Genomic DNA, 26,269 nt, shown 5'->3' on the forward strand with positions numbered 1-26,269 from the left:
GTAATAAACTATTTGGATTTGACATTTTTACCATATATACCCCATTATGGGATAAATACCACATGCCCATAGATAGTACAACGTTGACATGGCGAACTAGGGGCATTAATACTGTGGGCTATTTTTGTAACGAATCATGTTTTTAAATATTTACAAGTTCAAAGCTGGATAGCTCGATCAGATGGATACCAGAAATACTGTTAAAAGATTTATTTCACATAAAGTTTTGAATGTTGAACTTTGGAATGATTAGTTAAAAGGAAAACCAATTTGGGAAAATAAGATGCAATGTGAAAATTCAGTGAAAGAATGGGGGAAAAAAATACTCATTATTTCTCAGAAATTACTAGTTAGTACAAAGCAAAAACTACTACAATTTAATGTAATACACTGCACATATTACACCCCCTACAAAATGTCATTTTTACATCAAATATATCTTCGGGACGCCCACGATGTAGTCTCCTGAAATGCAGAGATAATGTTTATGTTTTGAGAATGTAAAAAAAAACGGAAAAATTCTGCAATGGTACATATCATTAATTGGAACAACTTAAAAGTACTCAGTTGTAATTGTTTTGATGGGTGATTTAAGTTTATTAGGTGAAGTTGATTTGGAAAGAAAACCGTTTTGATGTTTACTACTGCTGCTAAGATGTGTATATTACGAAACTGGAAAACAGTAAAAGAATCATCAGTAACACAATCATTGTAAAAAAAAAAAAAAAAAAAAATAGCTGACTCAGTTATATTTTTGCTTTAACTAAATCAAGTTACATTAACAAAAAATATCATTTCTTTCAAGAAGTTTTGTGAGACAACTATATAATCCATTGACAGAACTGTTTATTTGTTAGTAATCTGGATTGAACAGGCTTTATTCAAATAACTTGAATATTGTGACACACAAGGCTACCCAGAATACATTGCAGCACCTACAGTTTTGAAGTTTTATGTTCTGATAAAATAACTATGAACACCAGCAAAGGCAGGACATCCAATAGTTTGAACAGGAAGCGCAACGTTTTCAACACAAACCTCAGTAATGTTGACACTCAACAAACACCATTAAATAAAATATAAGCTCTTAACATCACCACACAACTATTAACTAACAGTTAGTGCTGGGTGAATTACTTGTGAATTGTAGATAGGTACTGATTAAGTATCGAAATTACATGACAATAAATATAATCAGAAAATTCCTCTTATAGATTACATTTTTAAGTAATCTAATCTGATTACTTTTGGATTACTTTCAACCTGATTCTATTTTATGTTATGTCACATGCATTTAAGTAGAATAATCATTTTCACATAAAAGTACAAAGAGGAAAAAAATTTATTCCATACTTCATTACTAACAAGAAGAGCCTCACAAAAAGAGCTCCTTATGACATTTTAAAAAAATTACATTAAACATTACATGAATTAAATAAACATTAAATATAACAGCAAGTTTATAATTCAAAACAATGAGACATCAAGTTCGTTTTAGGGGCATAAAACAAAAGCACACTGTAAAAATTAATAAATTAAAAGACAACTGTATACTGTGACTTCACAGTGAAAAGGGCCAATAAATTACTGAAATATAGCAGTGCTGTGTCATAGAATCACAATGTTCTTCTGTTTTTTTTTTCTTATCTACAGTGTTTGTTAATTGTCATTGAGATTTGTATGCTGAGTGTTGATATCTTGCATGCCTGATTGACAACTCATAAAAAAAAGTTAATGAGAGATGAAACCAACCATATTATAGTGTAACTTTACAAAAATCCCTTCCTCATTGTTCTTTTTAATTGTATACACACACACACACACACACACACACACACACATATATATATATATATATTTAACTTTCAAAGAAATCATATGGTCTGATATAAAGTCAATCACTAAATTTATTAACTTTCTCCATACATCTTAGTACAATAAATTATGTTCTTTAGCACAATTACACCAATTGGAGGAAAGTGAATTAGAAATAAATAAGGTAAGGTCCCATTCAAAGGGAACACCAAACACCATAATGGTGACAACAAAACACAGTTTTCTCATAATGCAGTGTGATATTCAAATGTATTTTTTCACAGTAATTTGTTGTGACAGAAAATGACCTAGCCTGCATTTATTTTACAGTAACATTTTGAAAACAGTATTTTATTGTAAGAAATTACAATCTTACATCTGGTCAAATCCTGGCAATTTTTTTACAGTGCAGCATTACGAACATCAATGAAGCCTTTGAAGCAATTACATTTAATGTGTGAGCACACCATTGATGAGGTAATAAGAAATAATATATATATATATATTTAAACATACAGTGGCATGCAAAAGTTTGGGCACCCCTGATCAAAATTTCTGTTGCTGTGAATAGCTAAGCGAGCAAAATATGGCCTGATTTCCAAAAGGCTGAAAGTTAAAGATGACACATTTCTTTAATATTTTAAGCAATTTTACTTTTTTATATTCATCTTTTACAGTTTCAAAATAACAAAAAAGGAAAAGGGCCCGAAGCAAAAGTTTGGGCACCCTGCATGGTCAGTACTTCGTAACACCTCCTGGCACGTATCACAGCTTGTAAAAGCTTTTTGTAGCCAGCTAAGAGTCTTTCAATTTTTGTTTGGGGGATTTTCGCCCATTCTTCCTTGCAAAAGGCTTCTAGTTCTGTGAGATTCTTGGGCCGTCTTGCATGCACTGCTCTTTTGAGGTCTATCCACAGATTTTCGATGATGTTTAAGTCGGGGGACTGTGAGGGCCATGGCAAAACCTTCAGCTTGTGCCTCTTGAGGTCATCCATTGTGGATTTTGAGGTATGTTTAGGATCATTATCCTGTTGTAGAAGCAATCCCTCTTTTCATCTTCAGCTTTTTTTACAGATGGTGTGATGTTTGCTTCCAGAATTTGCTGGTATTTAATTTAATCCATTCTTTCCTCTACCAGTGAAATGTTCCCCTGTGCCACTGGCATCAACACAAGCCCAAAGCATGATCAATCCACCCCCGTGCTTAACAGTTGGAGAGGTGTTCTTTTCATGAAATTCTGCACCCTTTTTTCTCCAAACATACCTTTGCTCATTGCGGCCAAAAAGTTATATTTTAACTTCATCAGTCTGCAGGACTTGTTTCCAAAATGCATCAGGCTTGTTTAGATGTTCATTCGCAAACTTCTGATGCTGAAATTTGTGGTGAGGATGCAGGAAAGGTGTTCTTCTCATGACTCTTCCATGAAGGTCATATTTGTGCAGGTGTCGCTGCAAAGTAGAACAGTGCACCACTACTCCAGAGTCTGCTAAATCTTCCTTAAGGTCTTTTGCAATCAAACAGGGGTTTTGATTTGCCTTTTTAGCAATCCTACGAGGAGTTCTCTCTGAAAGTTCTCTTGGTCTTCCAGACCTCAACTTGAACTCCACCATTCCTGTTAACTGCCATTTCTTAATTACATTACGAACTGAGGAAAAGGCTACATGAAAAGGCTTTGCTATCTTCTTATAGCCTTCTCCTGCTTTGTGGGCATCAATTATTTTAATTTTCAGAGTGCTAGACAGCTGCTTAGAGGAGCCCATGGCTGCTGATTGTTGGGATAAGATTTGAGGAGTCAAAGTATGAATAAAACTTTGAAATTTGCATCACCTGGCCTTTCCAAACGATGATTGTGAACAAGCCATAGCCCTAACAAGCTAATTAAGGTTTGAGAACTTGGTAAAAGTTATCTGAGAGCTCAAATCTCTTGGGGTGCCCAAACTTTTGCATAGTGCTCCTTTCCTTATTTTCACTCTAAAATTGTACAAAATAAAAATAATACACTAATATTGCTTAAAGTGTTGAAAAAAATGTTTTATCTTTAACTTTATGCCTTTTGGAGATCAGTTCATCTTCTACTCACTTAACTATTCACAGCAACAGAAATTTTGACCAGGGGTGCCCAAACATTTGCATGCCACTGTATCTTTTTCATTCAATGAACCTGAAATCAACAGCAATGATTTTTGTAGGTCAAAGCTAACAGCTCAAAACTCTGACACACTGACTTTTAATCCTTACTACATAGTAATAGTCCATCACCTATTCCTTAGCTGAGGTGCATATCTTACTGTTGTAACGTAAAAGGAGCACATGCTCAAAATGTTCATCTGTGAGACTATTTCATTTCAAGGTAAGAATATGATAATATTGGTATGAAAATGATCAATACATTAACAATTTACTGCTGTTGCTTTGTTAATATGTAAACATGTAATCTATAAAAGTAACTGTAATCAGATTTGTTAAGTGAGTTGAAATGGCAAATACGATTGTTAATCCATCTTTAGTACAAGTTGATAGAAACATAACTTAAATTGGCATGATATTTAGTTGTCAACTCAAAAAAAGCTCACTGATACAACTAAATGTCAAAATCAGTTTTTACAGTGATGGAGGAATGAACTTTTTTTAATAGTCGCCCAGAAAAACTTATGTACAATGCAAAGAGACAATCAGAGAAGTTTGATAAATTTTAAGTATACTGAAGTTAATTGTGTGAACCTTAAAATGGAAGTGGAAATTATTGGTAAAGTATTTTATTATGATGCTGAGCTGAGTTTACTTAGATTTTTATTTTTTCGTCTTATGTTTACGCTGTGTAATGTATCAGTATGGGTATGAGAAGTGTTTCTATTGTATTATTATAGTATTGTAATGAATATGGCAAAATAAAAATAAAAATTCAATAAACAGCACTGTGGTAAAAAAACAAAAAAACAATATAACACAATGAAATGTGAAATAAATATTTTTTATTATTATTTTCATTATCATTAGCAACTCTTTACAAAGTGCCAGCTGTCATAGGCAATCTCATGATCTCATCCTGGACATAGTCTGCTCAGTACTGCCTCAGTGGGCCTTTCTGATGCCAATCATGTGTAGAATTTTGAGTTTAAAAACAAAGAAAAAATAAAAAAAATATATATAAAAAAATATGCATACCACTGATATACAGATTTGATATAAACAGGCTTATTGGTCACAAACCAAATTGAATTATAAACATGGCTTTTCTCATAAAATAGACAAAGAGGACAAACAACAGATATAAGTTTTGTACCAGATAAGAGTATTGTCAAAAAAATTAATTTCAGAGTTCAAAACTGGTTTTGTTTTTGTCTTTTTTTACTTTTCTGTTATCAGTTGTAGGAGGCGCAACGCATTTTGGCCAGAGTGCGCTGGCAATATTCTCACTCAACCGTCACACAGAAAAGAAGTCTCTTTATTTGAATAACAGACAAACACACACAGACACACTCACTTTTATCAGACAATATACCCACCCACACAAACAAATACAAAGTGCATTCATGACCCTGGAGTGGCAGCAGTACGGCATGTTGGGCCGCGGGGAGGGTTGGACTGAGCTGAGGAAGAGCTTGTCAAAGGTTGTGACTTTCACACATTAAACATAGTGAGTTCTGCAGCTACAGAGCTCTAATGTTATATTGGAAAAGTATTTCTAGAATCCTAGAATTTATACACAGACAAGCAGTTGAATAATGCCACCTACTGGTGCAAAAAAAAAAAAAAAAAAAAAAAATATATATATATATATATATATATATATATATATATATAATCTGACATTACATTCATGTAGGAAGTTTCCTAGTTTGCACATTACAACATCATCTAGCCAGGGTACCAGTTACGTTGGTCAAGTCAGATTCTTTGGCACCAGTCTGCAAGCATTTGAATGTTATTATTGGAATTCATAAAAGAACCATAAAAGAATGTTAACTTAACAAGTCTGTTTGTTGACAGACATTGGCACTGCCAACCATCAGCAATGAATTTCAATTTACTATGGGTAGATGAGCAGACTTTATATCAGTGAGTGACCATGTCACCAACTTGGCTAACAAAACTGGTAACCAGGGCAACCATTTTATCTCAGATCCTTTTTAAAAGAAGAAAAAGCATTCAAGACTCTTGCAAGAACATCACATGTACAAACACACACAGAATGACTGACAATCACTGGCAAAAGTATTAAACTCAGTGTAAAAACCATGGTCTCAAAATGTGCAAACATTTCAGCATCAATAGGAAAATCGAAACAGTACATACATTACAAACAAACACTGACTACTTTTCTTGTAGTATGTTTGTACAACATCTGAATGGGTAATGCTTTTGCTGCTTAAATAAAATGTGTTTGTTTAGTTCTACAAACTGGCACTTTAAAACCTCTATGGATCAGAAATTTTGCTCATTACATTGGGTGCTGAGAAATTCCTTCAAATACTGCCACAGCAACCCAAGGCTGGGAAGAGCGGGTCTGCATCACATGGCAAAATAAAATGAAGACATTAAAGAAAGAGCTGGAAGGGGCTTACAAAGTGAGCCTGCCCATGTTTAAATGACTATAGGCCAAGTCAAGTGTCGTCACGACTCAAAGGTGACTTGGAAAGACAAATGCTAATATAATAGGTCTATTATTTGTGAGTAGGTCTTCCATGTCTCAAGAAATCATTCCAAATTAACTACACAATGGAGGTAGACTTTCTTAGTCACCATCAGTAAACAAAACTGCAAACGTTTGCTTGGAGTGTAATTATACCATCTGACAAGTAAGTACCACATGTGATGCCGCAGTTTACTGGTGACGTTGCTATAGCTACCCCTACTGACAGCTTCACTCATGTGACCACATTCTATTGGCTTGAGGTTTTTTATGTTGCTATAGTGAGAGCGTCATAGCATGAATCTCACGAAAGAAAATGTCAGGGTCATATTTCACCCCTAAATTCAAAGGAGAAGTAATAATAAATTATATTTTGCATGAAGAATATTAAGTATATTTTTAGGACCATTAAAGCATTTTTGCATCTTGACATTATTTTCATGACAATTAAGCGAACTTCCCCCCCAAATTGTCATTATAATGTGGAGAAAAAAAAAAATCATATTCTAATTACTTTAATTCAGCAATGAAAATCATCCTGTTTAGAAAAAAACGTTTTTTTTATTTTTTTATTTATTATTAATTTTTTTTAGAGCTGTCAACTGATTAAAGTTTTTCGAATTAATTACATGATATCCCGATTAATTAATGGAATTAAATCGCAAATAATTGCATACATCAATATTTAATTGTGACTGAATTTACCATCAAGGGGCATGATCAATTGCTTTCATTTTAAAGCGTTATTTTTTATAAGCACTGAATTACCATGTTAAATTGACAGGCTTAGTTTTTATGTTTATTGTTTTCAGTTAAAATCAGCATAAATTCAATTTAGTTCAACAAATACTATCATGATGTATACTTACAATTGTACTTTACAACTGAAATAATTATTAAGGATGGGAAATTAAAAAAAATTAATTTCTGTGATTAATAGCTGACTGTTTAACATGTTAAAAGAATGAACAATTAATGCAGTATCCATTTTTTTTTCACTTCCTGTTTTTCCCCCCATTTCCTGTGGCTAAAACTGGCATATAAATTACCAGGAGGTACACGCTCGACTCGACTGCACATCATAACACCAAAACTGGGCCCGTATTCACAAAGATTTTTATCTTACCACTAAGAGTTATCCAAAGAGTTCCTAGCTAGGAGGCTTTGCTTTAAACCTATTCACAAAACTGCTAAGAGCAAGTTTTAGTAAGGAAATCTTAAGATAAGAGTAAGGCAGAGTTGACTTCGTTGCTATGGATGATGTCACATTTTTTAGCGTGCTCTTTTAAATAACCCTCAGTGATTGGTAGACAGGGAACAGCTATTTGTCAGCTAAGACAGACAATGACACACACACACACACACACACACACACACACACACACACACACACACACACACACACACACACACACACAGATACAGAGATATTTTTTCGGTTGATGAACATTTCTTAATCCTGTGTTGATGTAATGAAACGAGCTTGCATCCCGTCAATAGCATCAAAACACTGGGTAGCCCTGCGATTGCTGTGATTCCCAGAGAATGCCCCCTTTTTTCTCATCAGCGAGCGCACATCCACAGCAAAAAATTCGCTATGAAATGTCGAACGATGCATGGTCTGAAGAGGGCATTTACAGTTTGATAATCTAGATTATTCTGCTGACGGATGACAGAAATTCCCAATTCATCCATGCTACACAGTTTTATTTAGATGTGTCCAGGGAGTGCAGAGTTTTTATAATCTTTATCTCCGGTGTAATTGGGTTGTTTCAGTTTGTGGCAGAGGTAATTGCATCTCTAACTAGTTTACAATAATGAAAACACCCTCGCGATTCAGGCGATACCTTTTTTAAAAGGTCAATGGCTAGATTATAATATTTCTAATTATATTATATCATTAAAATACATTAGACTCAACTGTGATTCAGGCGATACGTTTTTAAACAGTCAATGCCATAATAATATTCTAATATATTGTTTTTAATGTGGACTGACAACAGCAGCATGCTCTGGATCGTTTGTGAGTCACTCTTAAGGAGTTAGAAGTCCTCAGGACGACTTCTAAGCTGTCATGGGTTTAGGAGCTACTTTTAGTGTTAAAATGCTTCATGAATTACTCTTAGATTAAAATTTTACAAGTCCTAAAATTAGGAGTGACACACCCCTAAATTTCCACGTTAGGAGCTACTTTCAGCCTTAAGATTTTTTGTGAATATGGGCCCAGATTCTGTAGAGCAGTGCACACTTATTCATTATGTGCGACTCATGTCTGTGGCATAATAAACACGGGAACAGATTTACTGTACAGAAAATGAAGACTTAACCCACAAGCGTTGAACCAGGTGTGAGAGAGATTTGGGAAAGCTGCCATTCTGCTTTGCCCCAAAACGGTCACTCACTGTCATCTGAACCAGTGTCAAAAGCGAAACCACGCGAGAGTGTGCAGAGAAAATAATAGTTTTGAGAGTTTTAACTTCAGCAAAATAATTTCAGCATTCAATTTGTTTTATATCTGCATGTATAGTGTCTTATAATGCAATGGCAATGTACACTTAAGTTTATCTTGCCAGTAAAGCTTGATGTAAATTGAATCTGCCAATTTGACCATATTATTTTAAAAGCCCACTAAACAAACGGCAGAAGATTTGAGCAAAAACAGCGTAATAGTCCTAAAAAACGTTTTCATGAGATTCACCCTATTAAACATCAAGGTTTATTGTTTTAATACAGTAATTTTGACAAGCAAGCAAGCAAGCAAGCAATACATTAAATTACTGCTTGGATTGAATTTTAAATGTCTGTGTTTCTATTCTATGATTATTAAATTAATGTATACTTATGGGAATGAATACTACAAGCACCATACAAGTACCGTACCATACCATCTTCTTTATAGGAGGGGAAAATTAATCTATTTCTAATTAAGAAAGGCAGTTCGTGAGAAAATAAGACACAAAACAGAAAAGAAGAAAATAAATCATAAACAAAATTTGCTTATGGAAAAGAAAAAAGGTAACGTCAAAAGGTATGTATTCACCTACGTCTGAAGGCAGGCACTTCAGCACTACATGAAGGAGAGATAGTGAGATCTTTGAGCATATCTTAAACAGTAATGTGAAAGACAGCTCACTCAAATATCCAGGAGTGTTCGCACTGCAGCTGAGTGTGTGTAACCGAGTGTGTGAACGGGTGAAATGTCCTGTCCCAAGGCATCATGGGATAGTGAGGCTAATTCATAGGCAGACCGTTAAGTACTGTTAAGTGCTGAGTATCGTTACGTATTGTGAAATTCTGCATATGTTGACTTTACTGAAAATACATTAGAGTGTGAACCTCTGACAAGAACACTGTCATCTGAAGAATTGGAACATCAGCAGGAAACTTATAAGACTTCTGGTTAAGAGAATATCAACTGAAATTATCTAGGTTGTGTAGTCTTCACAAGAAATGCACTTACATTGCCGTTTTCATAAAGAGAGCAATCCATTTCTTCAGTACAATCTACCGCTCTATGATCATACTGGAATTACAGCGATTCTTACTGTAATATGATGATCTACTCTGTCCTGCAAAGGCAAAAGCACCAACTACAAATTTTGTCAAAACTGAGCTTTGACCATGAGTTGTTTATGACCAGTGCGCCGACAAATGGTGTGTTAGCAACACGGGAAACCAGAGTTTGAGTCCTGGCTCGAGGTCCTTTCCCAATTCTGCCCCCCCCCCACTCCCTTACAACCATTTATGAGTTATTTTATGAGCTCGGACCAAAATCACGTCTCTTAGACTATGATCTGTCACAGGTTTGGCTCAACTTTGCTCATATTCAGAGAAAATTGAGTGAGACTATTTTATATTCAGGCTGGACAACCAAACTTTGAAACCATTTTTCCTCATTCTCAGTGTTGGCATAGTTACCGCCTTTTGGCTTTGTATGGCAGTTGTGTCCAGGCACTAAAACCTATCTGTGTGGTCTGGGTGTTTCGCTTTGGTGAGTGTGTGTGTATTCAACCTGCATTTGATCAGATTGAAATGTACGGCATTGTGTTGAGAGAATGCACAGGTGAATCTGACCTGAGGTCAGTTAACCAGCAGAGGGACCTTGGGGAAAGAAGGCAGAGTTATTCTGCTTATGCCGACCTAGAAACAGTATGAAGAGCCGAGCGTTACTAAATCCTGTACAGGCCAAAGTCAGAAAGACTCGTGAGTATCTATACATTAAACCTCTAAAATTCTAGAAAAATGATTGGATACTGATGCAGAATACAAAAACCAGGAAGGACGTTTTTTAAAAAGGCACGCAGTGAAGACAGAAACAAATCAGACGGTAGAAAAGAACAGAGATACGACACCCTGACGATTCTAGAGCTGTAGAGAATGTACACTGTGGTATGTGGCGGCAATCAGAGAGTGAGGGGAAAGTCCAGCAAACATAATGTTTGTACAGCATAGTGAATAAATATTGTATAGTAAGACCTTTGATCAGTGTTTGTACAGTGTGGTTCAAATGTCTGAGACTACTAGTGGAAATGCTTCTTTTTTGCACTCTTTTCTAATTTAATACAATCTTTTTCATTGCAAATTGTATTATTAGCATAATAGCTATTCTTAGTATTTGATAATGTCCCCCTTTTTGCTTGCACTTGAGCTGGCATGGACTCCGCAAGTTTGTGCAAAACCTGATGACCCATGTTAACCCAGGACGATTTGAGAATGTTCCCAAGAGCATCTTGTGTGCTTCAATGGAAGCAAGGAAATCTGAACTTTTATACAAAGGTCAATGTCACAAATTTGCTTACATCTGATTAGTGACATAGAAATGGTGAAAATCAAAAATATTTCTTCTTAATTTTACTTTTCTATGTTTTAAAATACACAAAACCCCTAAACATTGTTTATATCCAGATTTATTCTTGTTTAATCCCATATTTTCAATGTAGTCTCAGATTGTTGGACCCTACTGTACATGTTCTATGAGGACTGTGCAAGAATATGAGAACTTATAGAAGCGCCATGACAGCTGGGCTGGAGAAACCCACACATTCTGTCATCTCTTATTTTCTTCTTTTTTTTTTTTTTTTCCTCATTTAACCATTAGCAGCGTTTTGGCGTACTTGCCTTGTTCTGGGGTTGACATTCCAAGATCTTCCTGCATTAACCCAGTGCATCCAGAATCCAACTGGACTCCCCAGAGCTAAGGCTCTCTCTCCACAATCATGGGGAATATCAGATCATTTCAACAAAAGAAGAACTTTTAGTCTTTAGCAATACCGATATCCGTTTGTCTTAAGGGGTGCTTACCCCTAAGTGAAAATAAGGTGCAATGTTTTCATACAGAATCAAGCTTTTTCAAATCACCCTCCTGCCCCAGTAGAGATGTGAGATTTAGGACGTTGCCGTCTTGTTTGCCATCCCTACGTGCTCTGGTCCAGTGAGGGGAGTCTCAAAAGGCGACGATCCTACAGACACTTAAGGAAGTCTCTGATTGGTCAGAGATAAAAGGGGGAGTGGCTAGTGGACAAAAGTGTGCCGTAATAGGTCCTCAGCAGCAGGTCGCTGTTTTGTCTCCACAAAAATCCGTTTAAGGAAATCACGGCAGTGGTCCGACACGTGAGGTGGAAGAGTGGGGTTGGTGGGCTGTGTGGCGATTTTGAAAATGGCTGCCATTGCTTCGTACTCTGCCCAGGGCGGCCGCTGAGTCAGCATCTCCACTACAGTGCAGCCGATGCTCCTTGAAACGTGGCAAAATTACCATCAGTATTAACGTGGCATACACAAAACCAATCCTTTTTTTAATCATTCTTAATTTGGAAATAAAGATTTTGAGTTTTGTTTGTTAATTTGAGATACATGTATGTTTAAGGGGTCTCAGCCTTACCAGATATCAGCTTTCCTTCCGTAGCCCTCTCCACTAATGACCTCAGGGCTCATCCAGTAAGGTGTTCCTGTCACTGATTTGATGCCCGTTCCGGACAGGCAAATGGTCTGGAGTCGCCGACTCGCTCCAAAATCACCCAGCTTCACGTTACCTGCAGAGTCTCGGAGGATATTGGCACCTACATGAATGAGAGAACAGGAAAGAAGGAGAGGAGAGAATAGGATTTGTAGGTTTTCAGATATCAAGATTAAAAACTGTGGATAAAAATGGAGGGTGGGGTGACGCGTGGGGTATTATGACATGAGAAAACACCTTTGGAAACTTGAAATGTGTAGAAAGATACCTATACGGCCATATAGGATTTTAAATTGTATTTAAAGTCGAAAATCCAACAATTCTTATTCCAATAACGAGTGTCAATTCAGTTTGCAAGGTAGCAAACATAAAGTGTCTAGTACTAATACTCATGAGGCAAGCCTTCCCAATAAAAGGATTCTTAAAGGTGCACTCAGTAATTTTTTCCTAAAGACATGAATAGTAATTTTGCAATTCATGTAGGAAATCATGAGCACTCACATTAAAACGAAGACTCTAGTCATATTAGTAACCTTTTTAAAGCTGTTTTATTCTACATGGAGAGGGTCCCCTCATGGGGGCTGCCATGTTAGAATCACAAGACTAGCCGAATACAACTCACATAATCTCAGTAACCGCCCTCTTTATTTGACACTTTCACTCATTGATTAAAGTAATCATGGCTGCCTGTGACTACTAAATTTCTACAATGGCATCTGAAACTGAAAACTACTGATTTTAAATGATGCTGCATCCAAGCCACTAGGTGTCGGTGTAAGTCCAAGATGACACAAACACAAAATTTACTGAGTGCATCTTTAATATTTGTACCTGGGTTCTGTCTGACTACACTTGGATATGCTCACATGCACAACAATTAAAAAAAATGTAGACTGCTGCTGTTGCAGCTGACAGCCACAAATGAAGTAGCCTGAGTCAAAGACTACAAGCTATTATTGTCAAAAAAACAATTCAGTTTGCTGGATCTCACCTTTGATGTCTCTGTGGACAATCATATTACTGTGCAGGTAGCACACGCCTTCCAATATCTGCCGTGTGTATTTCCGTGTGACATTCTCCGTTAGAGCACCGTATGATTTCAGCTGGTCTTTAATGGAGCCCTATGAAAAATGCATTTATAAATGCAAGTAAAGCACAAGGCATTTACTAGTGTCCTGAATGGATCCTGTCATAAAGTTTCTCTCAAGATAAATACGTAAGATGTTCATGTGGTTGCACCCTAGGTAGGGCTGAAAAGTCTCACTTAACCTGTTCTTAAGGCAAGACTTAACTAGTAGGTCCTAAGCTCTCCGTAAAGTAATGCATAGTCACATAATATGACATTTAAATGTACTGATCCAATAAGCAGCCTTCAAATTTGTACACAGAAGTGTTAAAAAGCTGTCAGTTTCAGTTTGATCTTGTTACGGTTGATGTTCAAACCTTGTTTGCTCACGTAACTGTCAGCTGTAATGAATTATATTCTCATTGAAATACGATACATAATAAAAGTAGATTTGATAAATAGTTTATTTGCCCTGTGTAAATAACAATATATAGGAACTGTAGCCTATCTAAAATAAATAAGGTGTGATAAATAAATACTAATACAACAGGCTGGAAAAATAGACATTTATTCATTTTAATATCCTGTATATATTTTGAATGTGTTTATTGTTAGTGAGCACGTTTAATACAACCTTTTAAGTCAAGGCACAACCTGAATAGTCGGTTAAGAGCTAATGATTAACTGTTGCAATAATCGCCCAAATAGTCGAATAATCGTTCTAATAATCGTTAGATTCATCAATTATCAAAATAATCATTAGTTGCAGCCCTATTGCACAGAAGGCTGAATGAAACACAATAAGTGCATGAGAACACGTGCGCTCAAGTCTGCATTTACTCACACTCACCCCAGGCATGTACTCCATGAAGATAGAGAGCGTTCTTTCATGTGTGTCCCGCAAGCAACCGTAGTACTGAACGATGCGCTCATGGAAGAGATTCTTCAGCAGCTGAATCTCACACTCCAGGGCACTCACCTCCTGAACACACACACCACAATAATTGCAAAGGTCCACTAGATTCTTTCTCTAGACTTTAGTGTCATGAAGCCCCCCTAATTCAGTACCAATTGTTCACAACTAAAACTGAAAAAAGGCTCATCAAAGGGGCGTAAAATATTAAAAAATGTGGGTGGTTACAGGGGTGGGAAGTGTTCCAAAACACACAAACAACAGAGATGGCTGAACATCACATTATGAGTGGTGATGAAAACAAAAGTGTTCTGGAGCACTTTGCTGTATATCAGTCATGAGGAAAAAAAAAATGTAAGAGTGAAGACAATTGAACAGTTAGCAAATCTGCAAAAAGGTTTGAATGTTTTGTTCAGACTTTTGAGACTGAAGTTCGCACAGCACTCAAAGCAGACATTACCATCATAACCAGCACTGCTTTGAGACTTAACATTAATTTATAGATATTTATTCTTACAAGAACTGTTTCGGGTTTAATACAAGTTAAACGACAACATTTGTGGCATGTCGACTACCACAGAAAAGAATTACATACTCATCATGTTAACATGACTCTAGCGTGATAAAATCGCTTACTAACCATGTCTGTGTAAAGTTATCCAGTAGGGCCGGGCGGTATGGAGATATATATATCGTGGGGACTAAAATGTCAACCGGTAGAGATTTTTCTACACCGTCTATATTGTGGTATGTAAATATCTATGTGTACGATGCTCCTCCTGGCTGCATGTGGGACTGATAGCAAGAGACAAACACGGAGAAAGATGAAAACGGAACGTGGGACAATTCCAAATAAAGTTTTAATTATTCATTTATTTTTTACACAAATCGATTTGCTTCTGAAGACATGGAGCGACTGGAGTCATGTGGATTACTTTTATGCTGCCTAAATATGCCTTTTTGACTGTCAAATAGCCAGCAAACTGATGGCACCCATTCACTTGCATTGTATGGACAAAAAGAGCTGAAATGTGCTTATAAAAATCTTCACTTCGGTTCTGCTGATGAAGGAAAGTCATACACATCTGGGATGGCTTAAAGGTAAGTAAATCATGAGAGGATTATCATTTTTGGGTGAACTAACCCTTTAATAAACATAATAAGTGCTTCCATTGTTTTCAATTATGTGCAACCTGTTCATATTTGTTAAATTGTTTTGGGGTTTCATGACCCTTTAACCATGTAAAATCCAAAAATCTGCATTCCGAACACTGAAAAACCAGCTTTACCTTGCTGGTCTCAGGGCTGTCCGGGTCAAACTGGACCTGTTTAACGGCGAGTTCTCGGCCAGTGTCTGCATCGTAGCAGAGAAACACTCGTCCGAATGCTCCTTGTCCCAAATGTTTCCCCAGACGCCAGTTTGTTGGAGCCCGAGGAGCTGTAGACAAAGATGAGTGGCAGGAGAGTTATAGGTTAAAAACTTTTCAAAAAGTCTTTGTAACTGATTTAAGTCAACATCAAATGGCATTTGCAATTTCATGTAACTTCCAGTAGAGTGGCACTTCATTTTATCCATTGGGATTTGGTTGCATGGTGAAACAGTAGGCTAAAATATTATTAGTTCATTGTATTTCCCACATGTATACTAGTTACATCAGCATAAAAGTTGTTTCAGAGGTGAATAAAGTTGCAATTTGATGAACAATTGAAGAAGAAAAAAAAATTCCTATAGAACCACATGCACAATAAGACGAGGGATATTTATGAACTGATTTTGTCATTTTCTGAAGATTATGTTAGCAACACTTGCCTGTGCGGAACTCGCTGCCACAATGCTAGGTTTTTTTGGGTGCTAGGGTGTTAGAAGGGTGGGATGCCAAAGTATAACACAAGTTTAGAGGTTTAGAAAAGCACTAATTAGCAAGCACCACTAATAATCCCTAATATAAGCAACAGTAATAGCTAGGGATGGAACGATACCATTTTTTCTCTTCCGATCCGATACCTGTCCTATCAGTATCGGCCGAAACTGATCCCGATCCAATACCAGTGTTTTTTTTTTCTTAATGAGTTTAGAACATCTATAATTCACTGTGTGGAACTGAGAGTACTCTTTGTGTAAAGAAACAAAAACATCTAACAATACATTATTTCATTATCGAATAAGAAAACAAAAAACAATTACATAAGAGTATATGCAAAACTTTATTGTTAACTAGTCTGCAGGATAAAATAATTTAAAATAATAATAAAAAATAAAACTAATAATAATAATTGTTAGTTGCAGCCCTAAGTAATAGCAATGCTTTCCTTTGCAAGCACGACTAATAAAGTCAAAAGTTTTGTCTTAAGAATATTAAGCAACAAATATTTACAGCTGAAGTGCAAAATAATAAATAATACTCATGGTGATTATCCAAACTCAAAGGACATTTAGTACTAGGCTGAGCTCTATCAGTTTCTAGGAAACCATCAATCAGTGATCACAGGCCCAAAGGCATATCAATACCAAGGTAACGTTAGGTCACATCCGTAATGGGAAAAACATAGGAACGATTACAACAGAGTTCCCATAGAACTATGGGAACAATTACAGCAGAGCATGACCTCTGCACAGCTGTAAAATCACTTACAGCGGCTGGGAGGGCTGATGTCCATCACTGATAGAGTTGGGTTGGAGCTGGGCTCTATATCGCTGCCACGCCGTCTGCGTCCAGGTTCCTCTAGCTCAGGCGTAAAGATACTGCTTCCACTGCTGGTGCTGGGGCTCCGCTGTTCTGTCGGACTGAAACTCACCGGAGAACGAAAACCGTGAGCCTGTGTCCGTCGTGCTCTAGGAAACGTCTTTCGCCCTGAGTGGAGTAAGAGAAAGATAGAATGAGTAGATCCATCGAAGGAACAGTAGGAACTATTTCAAACATTTCAAAATGCATGAAAGCATGGTTTAGTTTTGTAATGTTTGCTTGTTGGAAATATGGCCAAAGCATCTGTTCATGACCGTGGTCCAAATCTCACCATCGCTGTAGTCCTGCAGACCAAGCGAGATGTGATATCGCCTTGGGTAGGTGCCTCCCTTCCCTGTTTTCTCGAACACTGGAATATCGTACTCTGAGAAACAGCAGAAACATTTTTTTTTACATTTGCAATGGGGAAACAATCATTAAAAGTGACAGACCAAAATTTCAACCATGCTGTATAATCGGCTGAAATTTGTCCATTTTGAGATGATCAATATACACTCACTGAGCACTTTATCAGGAACACCTGCACACCAAATTATTCATGTGATTATCTAATCAGCCAATTGTGTGGCAGCAGTGCAATGCATAAAATCACGCAGATACAGGTCAGGAGCTTCAGTTAATGGTCACATCACCCATCAGAATGGGGAAACAATGTGATCTCAGTGATTTCGACTGTGGCATGATTGTTTTTGCCAGACAGGCTGGTTTGAGTATTTCTGTAACTGCTGATCTCCCGAGATTTTCACACACAACAGTCTCTAGAGTTTACTCTGAATGGTGCCAAAAACAAAAAACATCCAGTGAGCGGCAGTTCTGCGGATGGAAACATCTTGTTGATGAAAGAGGTCAACGGAGAATAGCCAGACTGGTTTGAGCTGACAGAAAGGCTACGGTCACTCAGATAACCACTCTGTACAATTATAGTGAGCAGAATAGCATCACGGAATGCACAACGCATTGAAACTTGAGGCAGATGGGCTACAACAGCAGATGACCATGTCGAGCACTTTATTAGGACCATAGTGTTCCTAATAATGTGCTCTCTGAGTGTAGGTTGATAACATCACCTGCTTGGCTAATTGAGTGTACATAGTATCAGATCTAAAATCTTTGAGTAAATACTGCTCAAAATAAGTGTTCATTTATATAAAGCAATTTTGTGTAAATCACATCTGCTATAATTTTTTATTTTATTTTATAATTTTATCCCCTTTTCTCCCCAGTTTTGGAATGCCCAATTCCCACTACTTCCTAGGTCCTCATGGTGGCGCGGTTACTCACCTCAATCCGGGAGGCAGAGGACAAGTCTCAGTTGCCTCCGCTTCCAAGACTGTCAATCCGCGCATCTTATCATGTGGCTCGCTGTGCATGACACCGCAGAGACTCACAGCATGTGGAGGCTCATGCTACTCACCGCGATCCACGCGCAACTTACCACACGGCCCATTGAGAACAAGAACCACTTAATTGCGACCACGAGGAGGTTACCCCATGTGACTCTACCCTCCCTAGCAACCGGGCCAATTTGGTTGCTTAGGAGACCTGGCTGGATTCACTCAACACACCCTGGATTCGAACTCGCGACTCCAGGGGTGGTAGTCAGCGTCAATACTCGCTGAGCTACCCAGGCCCCTCATCACATCTGCTATCATTACATTTTACTAAATATATCGGCATTTCATCAGCGATTGGTCACCCTGCTCACTAGATATTGGTATCAGCAATTAAAAAACCCACTTTAACTACAAACCATGAGATACTGAGAAATGTTTAACTAATGCAAGGTTTCATGTTACATCAAAGCAGAAAGGTGAATGAGGGCTTACCAGGGAACTCCTGATGGTTATCTGGATAGCTCAGGGCTCGAGGCATACGTGATTTGGGATAGGTATCACTGCAGGGCGAAAGATCAGTGCAAAGTCAATATCACAATTTAACAACATGGAAGTGTGAATATGTGGGATTGCATAAGTAAGGAGTAGTATTTGTGTTAGTTCACCTATCGAGTGGACTGTCCAGGGAAGGACAGCTGCCTGATGCAGAATTCTCAGGACTGCTCATAGACAGAGGGTCCAGCATCTAGAGAGAGACAGGAAAAAATAACTAAGCAAACAGGACACACAAGCTGATAAAACTGCTACAGCCAAGACATGTCTGTGTGTGTTATCAGTGTTTGTACCTGGTCCATGCTCTCTGGTATGAACTCGCCCTCACTGTTGATGCTGGTGAATGAGCCATTTCTTGCCACCTGCTGCAGGACGTCAGGAATATAGCCTGGAGGAGGAGAACTGCGATCTGTTGACTGAGAACCTAGAAAGAGAGCAGGAGGAGGAGACATGGACAGAAAGCTGTTTAAAATAGTTTGTTAATCATTCATATATCACTGTTCAACTTGACTTAGTACAAGAATAAAATTGTTTAAGCTGTCAAAAGTTTACGTGGCTATAGAAACATCACTATAGCCATGTGACTGTGATGATAAACGTCTCTCTGATACATTTCACTTAATCCTATATTGCAAAAATACATGTATAAAATAATCTGAAATCAGCATGGTGCACATATTAGGTGAATAGAATAATTTAAAGACACTGCAACACACCTATGAGTGCCAGCATGCTCTTTTTATCTGTGGTTCTGAAGTCTGTGTTGTCTAAGTTCTCTTGAGCAGGCAACAGATCCTTACTGGAGTTCTGAAAAAGCAAAAACCCAGTCTAAATTACACTAAGGGCATTTAGCATATAAAAGTTAGAACATTATTAATCTTAATGGGGGGCTACAACAGTGCTTCCATCGTACATCGTAAAAAAAAAAACTCTTAAAAAAACATTAAGAAACCCAAGAGAATAAAAACATACACCATAAAAACCAGCAGTTACAATATAGTATCTATAACATTAAATACATACAATTTTATTTATGTTAGGCCACCATGTGGAAATACAGTTCAGTACAAGGACTACAGGAATATTTCTGCTCAATCGACAACATATGTGGCATAATGTTGACGAACACAAAAAAAAAAATGTAGACATCCCTCCTTTTCTCGAAAAAAAGAATGGGTTTAAAAAGGCTTATAATTTTAGAAAAGCACTTACATTTATTCTTCTGTAAAACATGTGTATTATTCGACAGGGCTGGGCATTGGTACTGATTTCCCGATTTGCTTCAATTCCGATTCACAAGCTCTCAATTCATTTCCAATTTCAAATCAATTCAATATCGATTCAAATGGGTATATTTCAGTTATTATGTCCCTCTTGCTTACATATGAAAGCAATTCTTTCCCAGCTAATGCTGTTAATTATACAGGAGACCGCCTAACTAGGTACATTATGAAATTATTATTTTACTGGGGGCCTGGGTAGCTCAGTGGTAAAATACGCTGGCTACCACCCCTGGAGTTCACTAGTTCGCTAGTTCGAATCCCAGGGCGTGCTGAGTGACTCCAGCCAGGTCTCCTAAGCAACCAAATTGGCCCGGTTGCTAGGGAGGGTAGAGTCACATAGGGTAACCTCCTCGTGGTCGCTATAATGTGGTTTGTTTCCGGTGGGGCGCATGGTGAATTGAGTGTGGTTGCCGCGGTGGATGGCGTGAAGCCTCCACACGCGCTATGTCTCCGTGGAAACGCGCTGAACAAGCCACGTGATAAGATGTGCGGGTTGACTGTCTCAGACGCGGAGGCAACTGGGATTCGTCCTCCGCCACCCGGACTGAGGCGAATCACTATGCGACCACGAGGACTTAGAGCGCATTGGGAATTGGGCGTTCCAAATTGGGAGAAAAAGGGGAAAAATCCCCTATATTTTACTAATTATATTTTATTAGTTTTTAATCATTTTGGTCACATTTTGTCTTTTTAAAAATGAACAAATCAATGTATTCAATCAATAAAGAAGATTTATATTTCATATATAATTTTTTGTTACATGTTTATTGTTTAATTGGATAATTGTTTCTATTTACATTGATTTGTTGAACATGTGCTAAAACCAGTACTGTCTTTTTAACAAACCAGGCATTTCTGTAAAGAGTGTCTGTAGATGAGCGTATGTTTATGAGAGTGGACTCGAATGGCTTTATATCATCTGTGTCATGCATGATTACAATGAAAGGTTTATTCACAACTGACTGTAGAGAACAGAAAGGGTATTAAAAGAGACATTATTCAATGACAAATGGGTTGCGTGGATCTCGTCTTTGGAAACGCATTACAGAACGCTTGGCTATGCTTAGCACAGTATTGTTTGGTGATTCGAAGAGCAAACAGAACACAATGGAACATACTTATTTTCGTGCTTTAGAAGTGGAGACAACGGAAGATTCAGTAGCTGTACTGCAGAAGTGAAAAAGGTCTGAAACAAGAAGCAAGGTAAAAAAAAAAAATCTACAGTAAACATTGGTACGGCATACACAAGGAGGAAAGATTTGATGATGGAGAAAAACATGAGTAGTGATGCCGATGTTGCTTTTTTTTTTTTTTTTGGACAGGTAAGGATTTATTAATAGTTTAGACAACTCTCGAAAATAGTATTAGTGGAATTTACAGAAAACTCATACAAGTTTCCCTCGAACCTTTTAAAATGACATGTGTAGTCAACATATGTTAGTTATGGACAGTTTTCAGCTGTTTTTACAAACGCAACCGAAAAGCACCGTGTAATTGTCTTTTCTTTGTTATCACAGCTATAGGAAGGGGGGCCCATCTACCTCCACCTCTATGAAAAGGCATACGTCTTAATTCGTTTAATGCAAAGTAGCTTGGCACAGCGATTGTTTTGGATTTTGTGTAAACCATGACTTTGGTTGCTTGGAAACAAAACGAGTTTGCCAAATACTGTATTTATGGACATGCTACATTTGATCATCAAAAACAATTCTACTATTTCCTTTACCTTGACATTCTGTATCGCTAGATAATTGAGGATTATTTTACACTAAGCAGTTCTCTAATGAAGGTAATAACTGTCTTTAGAAATAACGTGAAACGTAGACAGTCTCCAAAGATTATTAATATGAGGGACAATAATAATCTGTCCTTAACTGTAGAAGTCTGTTTGCTTGAATTCTGACGTTCGTCTTTAGGCAAAGCAATTATATTATAGTAGAAATAAATGACTTTAGAAATTACCTCAAATGCCAACATCTTCCAGATGCAAATGATATTCCAAAGCTGGCAGGGGCAGCAGAGACGATCTCGCTGATCCACATCGATAGATGGAAGTACAACGTCTAATAACACTCTCATATCGGTACTTAAAGTACACGAAGAGCAATGCTAACGCTAACTATAGAACTACTAAATGCCCCTTTAACATGCAGTGAAAGGATCTCGCTTCTGAATACTCCACTATACTACACAATTACTGGTGAGTGAAATGTAAACATTTACCAGCCAGTTGTCAAATATATACATTTTAGACATATAGCACGAAATTTGGTAGCTAATGCGAGTGATTTCCTCTCATTGTAGCAAAGGTTTGCACCAGGACTTTGGTTGCACGTAGAGTAAAAGATCGATCTTGGGATTTAAGAATCTATATAGAGATCATTCAAAACTGTGACACACTGGAAAATTGATATTTTTACCCACCCCTATTATTCAAGCTGAAAAGTTGTTTAAATTGTCGTTTTTTTGGTTTTCGGGGTTTTAGGCATTACGTTGTCATGGCAACGAAGTTGTAAAATTGGATATAACTTTACACAGAAAAATCATGTCAAAACACTAAAATCATATTAACACTCATTTTGTTTACGTCTTGTGGCTATATTTTTGAAACAGTGAGTATTTTACCATTTACGGGCTCCCTATACTTCCATTGTAAGTGCCTTACTGTAAACCAAATGTTTGCTTTCTTTAAAGAAAAGGAGGGACAAGACGAAATTAATTTTTGTTGTAATCAACATTATGCCACAAATGCTGTCGTTTTAGCTTAACTTGTATTGAACACGGAATATTCCTTTAAAGTAGGAGAATACTTTGACTTACAGTTTTATACATACTGAAACAGGCCTTCAAAGTCAAACATCATCAGTACCAAAAGCCACAGCCATTTAATATCACAACTAATATAGTTATCTAGCTATGTTTTCTTAAGTTATCAGATAAAGATTTTCTAATTTTGTCATGATAACAGCCCTCACATCAGCACCCCCACTCTGAGGATGGTTTACAATGCGTAAGATCTCAATCGCTCTCTGACCTGAGTGCAGGAAGGGAGCACCAGCAGGATTTTCAGGCTTTTCATGTGTACTGAGCGATCCAGCAGCTCCACGGCTTTATCCAGATCATCCTGAGTACTCAACGGAATCACAAGCTATAAGAATAAAGATTAAAAAAAAAAGAACAGGCAAACAAGAGTAAGGGAAGGCACAAATGTGACTGCATAATTAATTCTGCAATATAACCCACAAACACAAACCTCTCAATATATTCATATAAATATAATCATAAATGTGATAAAGGCGGCATTTCTGTTACCTCATTATTGGTGTAATGCAGGTCCATGCTCTGCCCAAATGCTACTTTAGCTTTGGTGCTCAGATCTTCCAGACTAACGGGTCGTGGGAACTGTAGGATCCTAAAGTATCAGACAATGCATTATTAACCACACCATCATATAGTACTTCAACAGAATTAACTAAACAGTTCCTCCAAACTCATTCTCTGATACACTGCTCCTTATGAAGCTTTTCTCTGTTATAGAGATCACAAGAAAATTACAAGGAAAAATTAAGAATATTATCAATATTCCCAATCCTAAAGTCTTCTTCAGAACGTTATTCGAGTCGAAATGTTAACCACATGGTTTTGGATTAAAATTATTTTTGGAGCAGTGAGTGTGTGAGTTTTTTGTTTTTGATAATCTTGTTTTCTTTGACACTGCACCTTACAAAGTTTGTTTTTGGTGTGCGTGTTCTTACAAACGCTCCTCTTTTGTATACACACATGTACATATGCACGGATGCATGTATACACATGCATTACAAGTAGAATTTAATTTACCGGTAACTAAATAAGGCGCCGTCGATCGTAAAGCTCAGAACAAAACATCTTATATGAAGTAATCCTTAAGGACTGGGAATAAAAACGCAGGTTTAGAGAAATTAACAAAACATCCATTACGAAGCGACCACAGCGCTCAGTTGGATAGGTTTAATTAAGAGAAACCTCAAGAGGGAAGTGCTAAAAATAGGAAGTGATGTAGAACAGAAGCAGCACTTGTGGTCATTACCTCTTCTCTCCTCTGTACTCAAACTTCACCCTTACATCATTCTGTGGACAAACAAACACAATTTTACATAAACACACACACATATCACGAAGTACAGTTGTGTGTAATCACAACAGTAGGAACCAGAGCACAAACTGTTAAGATTCTCGGAGTGATGTCAGTAAAAGCTCTGTGCATTTGTGTGCGTGTGTGTGTGTGTATGAAACTATAAGAGCTATATTTTACAGTAAAATAACAGCCTTGCTCTCAGTTACACAATAAATAATTCTGAATAGATCCCAGTAACTAGGGTGTCAAGCATGCTTTAGTGAGGTGACAGGTGCTGATGTGGATTACAAAAGAGTGCATAGTCAGACCTGGTTCTTGGGGGAGGAGGCTTTGGGTTTGCCCAGGTCAGACAGACCGGATGGTCGGCTGGATCGGTGCAATACCACCAGGTCCTGCATAATGGAATTCAGGGCCTCCTGCTCATCTGTAGGGTACAATCATTATGAGCAATTGAATTAAACATTTAAAAGCTAGCTTTAACAATACAGACAACATCTATAATTAGCTATTATAATACACAGACAAGAGTCAGATTTTTTTTTTTAGCATATTTTGTCTTACAATTCTTTACTAAAGTGTATTGATTGACAACATACCCATTTTGACAGATCACCGATTCACCCAGGAGCAAAGGAAAGAGGAGATCCTTTCTCCTAGACAAGAAGAATATTATTTTATTGCATAAAACGGTCATAAACAGAGGTGTGCAAATATTTCTGCTATTTGATCATAAACTGTTGATGATCAATAACCCAATAATGGAAATCCTGGCAATGAATTGTTCCTTGTAATAGAACAGTAAACAGTTTACCTTAAGTAAAATTGGAAAGAAACCTTTATAATTACACAGTATCATCTCACGACATCAGAATAATAAAGTTTCACAATCAAAAGATCTAGTTAGCTGCCTTTAAGCTGTCTAAATCTGAAATGAATGAGGTTATCTTTTTTTAAACTCCCAAAATCATATGACAACTCAAGTACAAATAAATAACATATGCCAAAAACAATCGTCTTACTCTTATGGTTCATGAAGCTAATCATTTAGCTCGCTAGCATAAAAAAGTACTGTCAAAAGTACTGTCAATTCCGTTTAAAAACTGTGTTTAGACTTTAACACACAAATAAGACCAGAAATTAATTTATTTACTAAACGTAGTCTCACTGGTGCCATGAATCAATCATTCATATCAGTTTTCAGGCTGATAAATAACATTTATCAATTATCCGCTTAGCACTCTAGGCCAAAATTAGCATCGTGCTAACAATACTTACCGCTTTATCAGCTAACCGAGTTATAAGAAGAACATTTAAAAAGATTAAAATGTCTTAATCAATCACTCGTCTGATAAAACCGTTATAAAAAACATAATTTAATCACCTGGGTGAGCTCGGTCCGTTCACTTCCTCATCCACAGATCTGAGGCCTCGAGACGAATCAGACAGAGAATCACACACTCAAATAAACGGCTTAAACTTCAGTCCAGAGCCTGGGAACACGACAAAGACATTTCCCACGGACTCCGACACACGGTTCAAGCCTCTGACGGTGATTTCAGGTGAATTCGTGAACTAAATTCACTTAATCTGTGACTTCCGACCGGGGTTTGTTTACATTAGGCTCAACGCGCGCGACCCGATGAAAATAAACCGCTGTCAATTATAACTGAGATCATATTATAAAAATCCCAGCACTTGAACGATAATAGCGCGAAAACTGAGATGGTCTGGAGATTAAATGAATCCAAGAGAGCATAACGACACATTGAGCGAAAAATGTTAGGAAGTAAGTACACTTTTTTTTTTTAAACACTGTACACACACAGATACGCTACTTCAGTTCACTGAATTGCAATGATGCTC

The 26,269-nt window shown here is 37.2% G+C and overlaps 1 protein-coding gene across 1 annotated transcript; it reads right to left on the reverse strand.

The window, feature by feature from the left end:
- Positions 1 to 4,769: 4,769 nt before the first annotated feature.
- map3k2 (mitogen-activated protein kinase kinase kinase 2) lies at positions 4,770 to 26,269 on the reverse strand. Its single transcript, XM_051707038.1, has 17 exons — positions 25,788 to 26,269; positions 25,003 to 25,059; positions 24,715 to 24,830; positions 24,359 to 24,399; positions 23,605 to 23,704; positions 23,327 to 23,440; positions 19,726 to 19,816; positions 19,303 to 19,433; positions 19,123 to 19,202; positions 18,950 to 19,017; positions 17,395 to 17,487; positions 17,013 to 17,231; positions 15,669 to 15,817; positions 14,317 to 14,448; positions 13,392 to 13,521; positions 12,326 to 12,503; positions 4,770 to 12,178 (listed from the first exon to the last, which is right to left on the reverse strand). Exons 2-17 carry the CDS (start codon positions 25,004 to 25,006, stop codon positions 11,959 to 11,961), a joined length of 1,866 nt encoding a protein of 621 aa, XP_051562998.1. The 5' UTR covers positions 25,007 to 25,059; positions 25,788 to 26,269; the 3' UTR covers positions 4,770 to 11,958.

Source organism: Myxocyprinus asiaticus, chromosome 9 (assembly GCF_019703515.2).
Source record: "Myxocyprinus asiaticus isolate MX2 ecotype Aquarium Trade chromosome 9, UBuf_Myxa_2, whole genome shotgun sequence".
Taxonomy (NCBI): Eukaryota; Metazoa; Chordata; class Actinopteri; order Cypriniformes; family Catostomidae; genus Myxocyprinus; species Myxocyprinus asiaticus.

Excerpts from the sequence above, each read along its gene's own strand:
- map3k2 (XM_051707038.1), bottom strand. Across the intron at positions 24,400-24,714 it reads CCTCCTCCCCCAAGAACCAG|AATGATGTAAGGGTGAAGTT; the intron begins GTCTGACTATGC and ends GTTTGTCCACAG. Across the intron at positions 23,441-23,604 it reads TGCATTACACCAATAATGAG|CTTGTGATTCCGTTGAGTAC; the intron begins GTAACAGAAATG and ends TTATTCTTATAG.